Below are 10,547 nucleotides of genomic sequence, written 5' to 3'. Positions count from 1 at the left end.
GCAAGTCCATAATTGGACCCCTAAATGTAACATATTTCCCGGAATCTTCCGTTAAAAGTCGTTCGTTGCGGGACCTTGCGCGATGAACCGATGATGATGATGATGATGATCCTGATTCCAGATCGTTCGAGGCAGTTATTAGTAGGAACAACTATCTTCCTTCGTCTGGCTAGAGAAGACTACAGCAATTAGTAGTAATTATTCACCAGCTGCTAGCACCAGACTCAGAATGCCGTTGATCATTATGTACTGACAACTGAGCACCTGACAGATCCCATCAGAGTGCGAGAGCCGAGAGTTATACCTTGTAAAGCCCGTCACTGGGCGCTTGACTGTTGCGGTAGCGCCCACGAGTGACTTTTAAGGTTGCACCGGGACGGACACCAGTTGCCCAAACACAAGGAAACGATCGTTCCTTTTTTTATTACGAATATCCGCTAGTCAGATGGCACGCCACCAATCATTAATCATTCTTCTTTCAATGGAAGGCCAACGCGAGTCCACGTACAAGGACGTGACACAGTCTCATGACAATCATCGATGGACGGTGACAGCCGAAGTTCCTGATGTACATAAGGGCGCAAAGGGCCTTCCAGCAGACCGGAACCTGCGTACGCACCTAAAAGGATAAACCCTCAACGCGGGGATTTGAATCATGTGTTCATTATTTCCAGCTCGGTTCAGAGCTGTCAATTGATGCCAAGGAGGGAGTGTTGGAGAAATGACATCCACATTATTTGTCCTCTTTGAAGCACATGATACTAATATCCAGGTGAGGCGGCAGAAGTTGATGACGGATGAAGTGCTCACCATAAAAGATTACTTTCGACAACGTCTAGACTCGAGAAACTACAATACGGTGTCGGTTTACAATAAGTGATCAGTGATGAGATACCAGAGTGAAAGTTCGAGAAATAGATCTCATTTATGTAAATGTTGAGAAACGATTCTCTAAGATTTCACCTTCAACGCCATGCCCCCACGACAGTTGAAATAAGAAAGCCTGGATGCAGTGGCCTAACTAGTATCCGAAGTCAACCTGAATGAAGCTTTCAAAGAAAGCGCTTCAATACGCAGGCGGCCTAGGCCATATCCGTGACTGAATGACAACGCAGTCACAACTAGTCACTGGCCACTGGGACCGGGTTGACGTGCATTGGACATGGCATTGTCATAAATCATTCCGCGCAAGTCCAGCTTCAACTGACGCCTAAGGACTGTGACGGTGCACTGACACGATCGTGAGGTTGGGCTGGTCCGAGCGTAGCTCGGTGTGGGACACAAGCAGGTGGAGCCGCTGGGAGGGCGGGACAACTGCTTATGAGTTCGACCGTGTCAAGCGCTTTAAAAGGATTGTATTTTACTAGGGTTAGATAATAATCTATACGAGTCTGTGTGAATCATCGGAACTATTGGAATATGCAGTGAATTGCAAATGAACTTGTGTAGTGAGCGAGAATGTGTGTGAGCAAATACGAGCTCGTCGTTGTGCGTGTTGAAAGAAGAGGCTGAGGAAAACAATGCTTCCGCTCAGCTGGACGCTGGTGCCGGAAATTTCCGGCAAGCTACAGTTTCCGGCACAGTTCTTTATCTAACAACGAGGTGATCGTGAGTTCAGGTTGATTGTTTCGTGGTATATGTTGTAGCTAATGAACCGATACCATCGTTCCAGAGTCAAGACTTTCCACCGGAAAGGCTCGAGCCATATCATACCATTTCCTCGACAAGCACAATGATATTTGCTACACCCACTGGATGCGGGGATGCATCGACCAGCAACGTCACTGACGAGCGTGGGGAGCCCGATGTCGATGATGAAAGTTCATGCGACGAGGTTAGCACCGAGGAAACTGAGATTCTGAGCATTTCACTCAATCTCAATCCTGCCTTTCATTTTTTTCAGGACGGGGCTCCTACCGAGGCTGACATATTGAATGTCACAGCGGAGTTCGTGTTTAACAGGATGCCGAGTCATCTCATCTACATTTCTGATGACTCTGAAATTACAACGCTTATCGATCGTGAGACATTGGTCGATCTGTTCCGTCCGGAATTGATCAGGGCCTGCAAGGACCTTGTCTCCAAAGACAAAATTCTCGACGTGGTCAGGCAGAAGTTGAGATATGCAGCCCTTTCTCACAGATGGCTCAGCATCGGGGAGCCAACAGTTCCAGGAGATGTCAGTGGAAGGAAACCATCAGTCCACAAGACCTGGATTTATCAAGCTCAGTAACTTTTGCAAGAAAGCAAGGGACTACGACTGTCGTCTGGCTTGGTCAGACACTTGTTGCATCGACAAGAGAAGCAGTGCAGGAACTCGATGAGGCAATCAGGGCGATGTTCAAGTGGTACCGCAACGCGGAAATCTGTATAGTGTACCTTGCAGACTCCTCATCCATTTCGGACTTCCCGGAAGAAGTATGGTTCTACCGTGGTTGGACACTTCAGGAGCTTCTTGCTCCTCCCCGAATCAAGTTCTATGGCAAGGTGTGGGACGAGCTCAGCTGTTCACGCAATGACAAGGAAGACCATTCCATGTTAGAAGCTCTTTCTCAGGTGCAGTGGAATATCTTGCCAGAATTTGCTATATTTCAGTCCAGGGTTAGTCGATATTCGCGAGAAAATGATCTGGGCAGTCCAAGCGGAGGACAACCAGGACTGAGGATATCGCTTATTCCATGGTTGGAATTCTTGACATCAGCCTCAGCGTGGCCTATGGAGAGGGAGAGCGGGCCTTCCGCCGCCTGATGGAGGGCATTATGCAGGCCTGTCGTGAATGGCAGATATTGGCGTGGGCTGGTCCGCATGCACCGTTTCAGGCCAGCATTCCCAGTTCCCCTCTGGCGTACTGCGCTTTTGACAAAGCATCCGCCAATATGCTTTCACCAGGTCATCATATAATGGATCGTCCCTCCAAGCTCGGTGACCCTTTTTTTTACGATGACGAAGAGAGGTTTGGAACTCGAAGTAATTCTAGTGGAGATGATGCTGCAGAAACCCACACCACAACGGCCGCGAGAAAAACGGACAAAAACTCAAGCTATCCGTCTAATCTCCGACTCCTGCGAGCTTTCATGATGTTACAGCGCGGTGCGATATTACCTTTCTGCCATTCTCGCAGTGGGCGGTCGCTATCGTGAACTACCAAGCTGATGAATCTGGAAAACGTGGTGGTGTCGGAAAACTCGAACCAACAAAGGAGTACCTGTGCTTCATATTGGGATCCAGTATTCACAGCGCGTATGGGGGGTGGCAAAAGGTTGAGACGAAAAAAATTGTGATAATTCGCACCAAGAGGGAGGTGTACCAACGAGTCACGACAGTGTGGCTTTAGCATTCTGTGCACTTGCAGCATTGCAACACAGCTCTATCCTGTACAGGTCGGCCGCCCTTTTTTTCATAGCGTTACACTCCATGGACTCTTTTACAAAGGGTCTTATTTTTATACTACTTAAATAATACGTGCATCATAGCCGCCAAGCTTGCAAGTGTCAGACTGGTCATGAGTCTAGTAGCCGTTTGTTCCGGAGCCTCAGGTTTTTAATCCAGCATTCTACCACAGGAGCGTGTGGGAATCATTTGGTCACAGGTTATGTGGGGAAACTTATAAGCTATGTAGTACTTCTTGACCTGCGCCAACTCCCTCACTTCTTCCGTCTGCTCACCGGCAAGCTTTATCATCCGAAGTGCAACTTCCGCTGGTGATATTCATTTGAAAAGAACTAATATATTTCGATCCCTCTGCTCCTTTTGATAAGCTACGCGTCGAATGGCTATCGAAGAGGTCTGCCGCATATTCCAAGAGTACCTGCGGGACAACATCCCACATCGACTAATCACAACATCAAAGATGCAAGTCGTACAACAGCAAGGGGTGGAGGAGCTATATATGCCGTCTATCAAGGCTGTGACAGAGAGAGATATAGAGCAACACACATTCTACCCGAATCAGCGAAGGGACGAAGTGATCAGAAACATTGTGAAAGGCACAGTCAAATATGCCGTTCTGTCTCACCGATGGTGCCGCGAAGGAGAGATAACGCTGCAGGAGATGACATCGTGTTGCACAGCGGTCGAGAAATCCTCGAGTCGCAACAAATTAGCGGCCTTCTGTCAAAGGGCAGCGGAATACGGATGTGATTTTGCCTGGGCAGACACATGTTGTATTGATAGGTCCAATGTCTCTCCAGAAGAGCTCGATAAAAGCATGCCTCAGATATTCAGGTGGTATCGAAACGCACATGTCTGCATTGTGCACCTTGCGGAGTCGTCCACATTGGACGACTTCCTGCGCGACTCGTGGTTTTTGCAAAATTGGACTTTGCAAGAGCTCCTCGCCCCAGTTAGAGTCAAATTCTATGGACGAACGTGGAGCCCGATTCACAATATAAGAATCGACAACGACAAAGCGGACCAGAGATTGCTAGCTGCGCTTTCCACTGGCACCGGGATCCCGGTGAAAGACATCCAATGCTATTGGGCAGGCACAGAGAGAGTACGTGAAAAGCTCATGTGGGCATCTCACCGGACTTCCCGAAAAGTAGAGGATGGCGCCTACTCACTGCTGGCACTTTTCGACGTGCACGTGCACGTGGAGTATGGCATAGGAGATGATTCGTTTGGCAGATTGATGGAAGTTCTCCTGCCAATAAGCCAGGAGTGCGACATACTTGCCTGGGCTGGCATAGCATCCACCAAATATGCGTTCTTACCACCATCGGCACAGGGGTATGGCACTCAATATTTGGACGGCTCCTATAATCCCAGTCATGAGCACTACAGACTGCATGGAGACCAAGCCATGATGATCGTCGATGGGCGACTGCGGTTGAAGCTCCTGATGGTCGAGTTACATGAAGTAACATTCGGAGATCAAAGGACTTTCTTGCAGGACGGTTACCACGCATATGCTCTCTTGCCAAAGGGACTACCCCCCAATGTGGCGATGAATCATGTGTCCGTTATTTTTAGCAACAACACACCTTGGCGTCCGTCAAAACTGGCACTCGGGGTTGTCGATTATGGTTGGACACCTGATGACAAGGAGGGACTGTTGGAAAAGGGCCGTACCCATTTTTGCCTCCTCTTCGGAGCGGATAATACACAGACTAGTTGGCAAAAGCTAATGACGGACAAAGTGGTCACCATAAAAAACAAGGACAACATTAGACAACGCCTAGAAACTATACTGATGTGATTTAGTACTTTCAAGTTTCAACCCACCTGTGTTACCTTTCGTGAGTTCCCTTTTACCGGACAGTTTATTATCCCGAGATAGTATACAGTCACCCCGAGATAATACTACTGCCCCAGAATATCATAATGCACACTGACATATAGATACTGGCACAAGATGTGTTTGCGAGATGTATTTGGTTCCTTCCTTTGCTCACCGAAATGCTGTGGTTGCCAGCCACAGAGTTTTCATGCACAGAGTTTTTTTGTTACACCGAGTCTGCATTGCACCGAGTTTCATATAATACACCGAGATATATTACACACCGACACCAGCATGATAGAGTTGTTCATACCACCGAGAAATTTGTCAGCCAGTTCGTCACGTCCAGCGGAGTTTGAAACTATCTTGGTGTGAGTAGCAAGTCCCAATCTATGTCACATAGTCACGCATCTAAGTAAGAATAGCACTCGAAGTTCATCATAACGTCGAACATTCGATAATGTCCAACACCATCGCCCTGCATGTATTCTTTCTCATGAGAAAAGTGGCTGTCATCTAATAAAACTTATAACTACAGGTACCCGCTGTCGAACTTTACCTTTAGGTGGGCTATGTTTCGCGTCGGCTGACAGTCAATCTGAAGTTGCGAATTCAAGCACGAAAGAAGCGCAGCCTGAGGAGGACCCTTCCGTGTCTGCGCGTCTGCAACGCCTTCAGAATAACTATGAAGACTTCGGTATGCGCCGCACCGTCGAGGGAATTCTTGTTGTGCATGACCATGGACATCCCCATATTCTAATGCTCCAGATTGCGAACGCGTTCTTCAAGCTGTGCGTTTCCATGTCCGATGATGCTTTGTTATAAAACACTAATCATGTGGCCAGCCCCGGTGACTACCTCAAACCAGGCGAGGACGACATTGATGGACTCAAACGGCGCCTCGATGAGCGCCTCGCGCCGCCCGTAGAGTCCAAGCAGTTCAACGCGTCCCATGGCGTCGACAACGAGTGGGAGATCGGTGACTGTCTTGCCCAGTGGTGGCGGCCCAATTTCGAGACATTTATGGTGCGGCCATTTTCTTTGTAGCAATCCACCAGTGCTGATACACGCTCGTAGTACCCATTTGTGCCAGCACACATCACGAAGCCAAAAGAGTGCAAAAAACTCTTCCTAGTCCAGATGCCTGAGCGAAGTACGTCAGATAGCCCTGCCATACTTTTCATTTTGACCTTGTTCCTTTATTAGAGGTCCTCGCGGTTCCGAAAAACATGAAGCTCCTCGCGATACCCTTGTTTGAGCTGTATGATAACGCTGCACGGTTCGTCTTGATAGTCTCAATAAGCTTCTGGCGCCTTTTCATCTTGGTAACGGTGTATAACTCCAGATATGGTCCCCAGCTCTCCGCGATCCCGCACCTACTGTCAAGGTAATCACCCATTCAACCTGCACTAAATGACTTACATACTTATGATTGCTACTTGCAGATATAACTTCATTTACCAATAAAATCCTGCTCAAAAAGATGGCCCGCTGTAGCACCTCCCCCTCGAGAGGCACATCATGTTCCTTCCGCTGGAGCTAATCTTGCAGGTCACAATATTTGCGTAGGTACATAGTTCACCAATGAATCATTTATTCCTATTGCTGTTGTAGCTCTCGAAACTTTTGTTGCCCATGTTTTCGTAGTGTAATTGCGATGGACTGCCTTTGAAGTAGTTGGCAGCACCTCAATATTAATTTTTCAATGAAACTCGAGGCGCCGTGGAGTTAGCCGAGAGGGCTTTCCTGGTGCAGGCGCATGACGAAAACGAGGCTTGCTGCCTCCTAGTACTGGTGCTCTTCACTGCCAAGCTGCATCATTCATCGCCGCTCGAGACATTTGTATTGTTCTACCATTAGTACTGACCCGTTCTCACCTTCAACGACGTAATCATATTACCATGCCTCCAACAGACCTCATGAAGAAGTCCCCCGCAGCTGCTACAACCATCAACTCACCTGTAAATGTCAAGCTTCTGCTAATTGGAAACGCTTCAGTGGGGAAGAGCAGCTTACTCTTGCGCTTCTCGGATGAGCAATGGCTTCCCGAGGACGAAGCGAGCGCAACGATTGGCGTTGATTTCCGTGTGCGTTTGCCATTCCTACCTTCAATCTCCCACTCTTGGAGAATGAAAGTCATGTGCTCATTGTGCTGACAATCGTGGGTATAGGTACACAAGATGGAGGTGAATGGGCGGAAGGTGAAGCTCAGTATATGGGTGCGTTGATCCTTTCTTTCCCTTGTATCTGTGGCATAATGGTGTCTGGTGTGATGTGCCCCGCAGGATACAGCTGGTCAAGAACGCTTCCGCACAATCACATCCTCGTACTACCGTGGTGCTCAAGGGATCATACTGGGTGTGTTCTCTCACTTGCGTATACGAGATAAAGGTTCGGAGGTCTGATAATGTTGGTACAGTGTATGACGTAGCAAACCGCGAGACATTCGAAGCGCTTCCAAAATGGTTTTCTGAAATCGACACCTACGTCTCAATTACAGTGCCGAAGATTATTGTTGGGAATAAGGTCGATAAGGTACTTACTATTTATCATGTCTTTCGGCACTATTGCTATTCCTTGTTTTCCTTTTCGTCCCCCCTGCCCTACACTGCACTTGTGTTACTATCACCAGTTACTTACACCCTCATCTTGCTGCTCATTCATCCCCGCCCTGATATTGACTGCTAATCCCATTCCAGGAAAACTCCCGGCAAGTCTCCACCAAGGAGGGTTCCACTTTTGCCTCTCGTCAGAATGCCCTCTTCGTCGAGGCTTCTGCAAAGACGGCCATCGGGGTACGCGAGGTATTCGAGGAGCTCGTGGCGCGGATTCTTGAGACCCCAGAGCTATGGGCACCTGTGACACCAACAACGAATGTAAGTTTCGGGAAACGGGGCGAGGAAGACGGCATGCCGGGGACGATAGATGTGGGACGCGACACGGCTGCACTGGGCGATGGGAGTTGCGCATGCTAGATTCATTCATAATCAAACCGTGAGGAGCTCTCACTGTGTGATGTTGCTCCGCATGCGGCTGATAGAACTTACGCAGGTCCGTGCGCTCGCCAGTGGTCTTGTGTATGATGCTGATTGCTGTTTGTGTGGATAGATCTGCCTCGGACACAACTGATATACCTTGTTTGTGCGTATTTACTGCACTTCAATTCATGTACTATAGACACGCGACATCTGGGGGAATTACTTACCGCCACCGTACGGGGTGTGTGTCATAAGCTGATCACAGGAATTTGGGGTGAGGCTGCAACGCGCCTTTACCCCGTTGTTCTGCAATGTGGTGAGCTGGTCGTTTATGATCGATTGAATGCTAGCGCCCTTATGACGTTTGGAGGTAAACTATTTATATGTACTAGATGTAGGTAGTGAAGTCAACTGATTCTCCTTGAAGCATCCAAGAACTCCTCAAGCCTTTGAAAATGAGTAGACAAGACGAATACTTACTATACCATACATGCAGCTGCAACAGTCGGGGAGTCGAGAACTTCTTTCTCAGAATTTACATAACGGCAAATGCAAGACGCATATATGAGTCTAATTATAAGACGATCTATATATCGGTCTGCCTAGGGGAGACCAACTTTCCTCCGAGTTAGTTCTCCTATCCTGAGTTGTATCAGCAAGATTCAGCATCCATACAAGGTGCGATGAGTATGCACATCAAGTCACTACTGTGTACATAGAATAAGATTACCGACTTCTGTCCGTCTCGTGGTTCAAACTTCGAACTTTGCTTGGTAGGGAAATAACGTGAGTTTCACAGCACTAAGTGGCATCTAGACTCGACCAGGAGAGGGAGTTTGAGTCGAGTAGGCTTTACGGTAGCCGAAGAACAGCCTAGCGCCCCGGCCTCGTTGTCGCCACACTGCGGCGGTGTGGAGTCTGGGCCTCATTGCACTAATATCGTTTCGTCGTCCAAAATTAAAGGTCAGAACCACAGGTACCTCCCTCTCATCATTGGCCTTCCAGTGAGTTTCGACTCCTCAAATCTGCAGCCTGATCTTCAAGTTTGCCATCAAGTTGGTACCGACGCCTGCGAAGGTAAAATTTCCACTGATTTTGGGTCTTCAATGTTCATGATATTGATGAGTTAGAGTCAGATGGCAAAGGGTCGCTCGACATCGAAGAACGTGATCATCATTGGCCAATCTGGGGTGGGGAAAAGCTCGCTCATCAACATGCTTTGCCCCGAGGCCTGCGCCACTACCTCGAATGATACAATGGGTTGCACAAAGAAAGAACAAGAGTACACATGCAACCTTGGGGCACAGCAGTGCACAATACACGATACAATTGGTCTCGAAGAAGGGCGTTGGGGTTTCCTTCCAGATAGGGAAGCGCAGAAGCGGCTCAAGGCATACTTGAAGACGAAAGAACCACACCTTCTGGTATACTGCATGCCAGGAATTAGAGGCAGCCTGAAAAAATCACAGGGACGCAACTACAAGAAGTTCAAGTCGGCTGTGGGCAACGTGCCCATCGTAGTGGTTGTCACCAATTTGGAGGGTTTCGAAGCTCCTTTGGGGAACTGGTGGTCGGAGAACAGGAATGAACTCCAAAAACTTGGTATTGTGGAGTCTACTCCACATGCGTGCATCACCTCACTACCCAAGGACGATCTCGAAAGAAGTAAAAGATCTCTCTATGATACTTCCCGTGAGGCTGTCAAGGCCCTCATCAGGGAAAATATTCGCCGATAGATTCATCACGATATCGTGCAGTCTGACTTGAACGTTTGAACCACCGTGTTCGCGTGTAGCAACTGATATCGATGTCCGGTGACTACGACTTCCATTCCAACTTCATCCATGATATATGCCTACAGATATTTCGCAGTTTCACTTACTACGTTAACATACGAGCATGGACATTGGACGCACACTACTCCGAGCCCGAGTCAACCTCTTTGCAGGCTAATCTAGCATTACATAATACATACCCAGAGCCCCAACCAGGGACGGTAGAGCTATAGCACTCAGCTATTATGATCAGAAATCAGCTCATGTATACCTTTCTACATGGCGTCAAACTTCTTCCTAAACTTGAGAGGCTGGCTAGGGGAGACAGCCTTGGTTTGCGTGTGACTCCGCTCGATCAGTCACTGGCGGATTGGGTCGCTGATTTTCTTGTCTCCGACGATCAACTGACTCAAGCATTTTCAGCTACTATGTACCCCACTTTCCTCGTCATTACCGCTACATATGTGTCTAGAATTGTATCATCAATTCATCACTCCAGGCTTGAGAATCCGATGGCTTTCCTGTTTCATACCCTTTCCTCAGGTTCTAGCGCTGCTTTGGTTCCCTGCTGCGTGA

The 10,547-nt window shown here is 48.2% G+C and overlaps 5 protein-coding genes across 5 annotated transcripts; all 5 read left to right on the top strand.

The window, feature by feature from the left end:
• Positions 1-1,596: 1,596 nt before the first annotated feature.
• On the top strand, positions 1,597-3,479 carry EDB91DRAFT_1121660 (uncharacterized protein). Its single transcript, XM_041318240.1, has 8 exons — positions 1,597-1,834; positions 1,904-2,179; positions 2,202-2,286; positions 2,309-2,556; positions 2,579-2,605; positions 2,637-2,922; positions 2,954-3,046; positions 3,087-3,479. Exons 1-8 carry the CDS (start codon positions 1,733-1,735, stop codon positions 3,332-3,334), a joined length of 1,365 nt encoding a protein of 454 aa, XP_041179077.1. The 5' UTR covers positions 1,597-1,732; the 3' UTR covers positions 3,335-3,479.
• A 155-nt stretch (positions 3,480-3,634) lies between these two features.
• EDB91DRAFT_1199896 (uncharacterized protein) lies at positions 3,635-5,471 on the top strand. Its single transcript, XM_041320642.1, has one exon. The coding sequence runs from the start codon at positions 3,770-3,772 to the stop codon at positions 5,195-5,197; it is 1,428 nt and encodes a 475-aa protein (XP_041179076.1). The 5' UTR covers positions 3,635-3,769; the 3' UTR covers positions 5,198-5,471.
• Positions 5,472-5,595: 124 nt separating this feature from the next.
• Positions 5,596-6,943, top strand: EDB91DRAFT_1121655 (Cleavage/polyadenylation specificity factor subunit 5). The gene is made up of 8 exons (XM_041318239.1): positions 5,596-5,698; positions 5,757-5,783; positions 5,836-6,009; positions 6,064-6,244; positions 6,296-6,371; positions 6,425-6,497; positions 6,564-6,605; positions 6,664-6,943. Exons 1-8 carry the CDS (start codon positions 5,679-5,681, stop codon positions 6,683-6,685), a joined length of 615 nt encoding a protein of 204 aa, XP_041179075.1. The 5' UTR covers positions 5,596-5,678; the 3' UTR covers positions 6,686-6,943.
• Positions 6,944-8,625, top strand: EDB91DRAFT_1121643 (ras-domain-containing protein). The gene is made up of 6 exons (XM_041318238.1): positions 6,944-7,305; positions 7,390-7,437; positions 7,504-7,576; positions 7,638-7,753; positions 7,918-8,212; positions 8,270-8,625. Exons 1-5 carry the CDS (start codon positions 7,120-7,122, stop codon positions 8,191-8,193), a joined length of 699 nt encoding a protein of 232 aa, XP_041179074.1. The 5' UTR covers positions 6,944-7,119; the 3' UTR covers positions 8,194-8,212; positions 8,270-8,625.
• Positions 8,626-9,051: 426 nt separating this feature from the next.
• On the top strand, positions 9,052-10,090 carry EDB91DRAFT_167674 (P-loop containing nucleoside triphosphate hydrolase protein). The gene is made up of 3 exons (XM_041326294.1): positions 9,052-9,273; positions 9,333-9,798; positions 9,860-10,090. The coding sequence occupies exons 2-3, from the start codon at positions 9,333-9,335 to the stop codon at positions 9,961-9,963; spliced, it is 570 nt and encodes a 189-aa protein (XP_041179073.1). The 5' UTR covers positions 9,052-9,273; the 3' UTR covers positions 9,964-10,090.
• Positions 10,091-10,547: the final 457 nt, after the last annotated feature.

The sequence above is a fragment of the Suillus paluster genome (genome assembly GCF_016628075.1).
Source record: "Suillus paluster strain FC165 chromosome Unknown EDB91scaffold_15, whole genome shotgun sequence".
Taxonomy (NCBI): Eukaryota; Fungi; Basidiomycota; class Agaricomycetes; order Boletales; family Suillaceae; genus Suillus; species Suillus paluster.
This window is presented reverse-complemented; position numbering and strand designations above follow the sequence as displayed.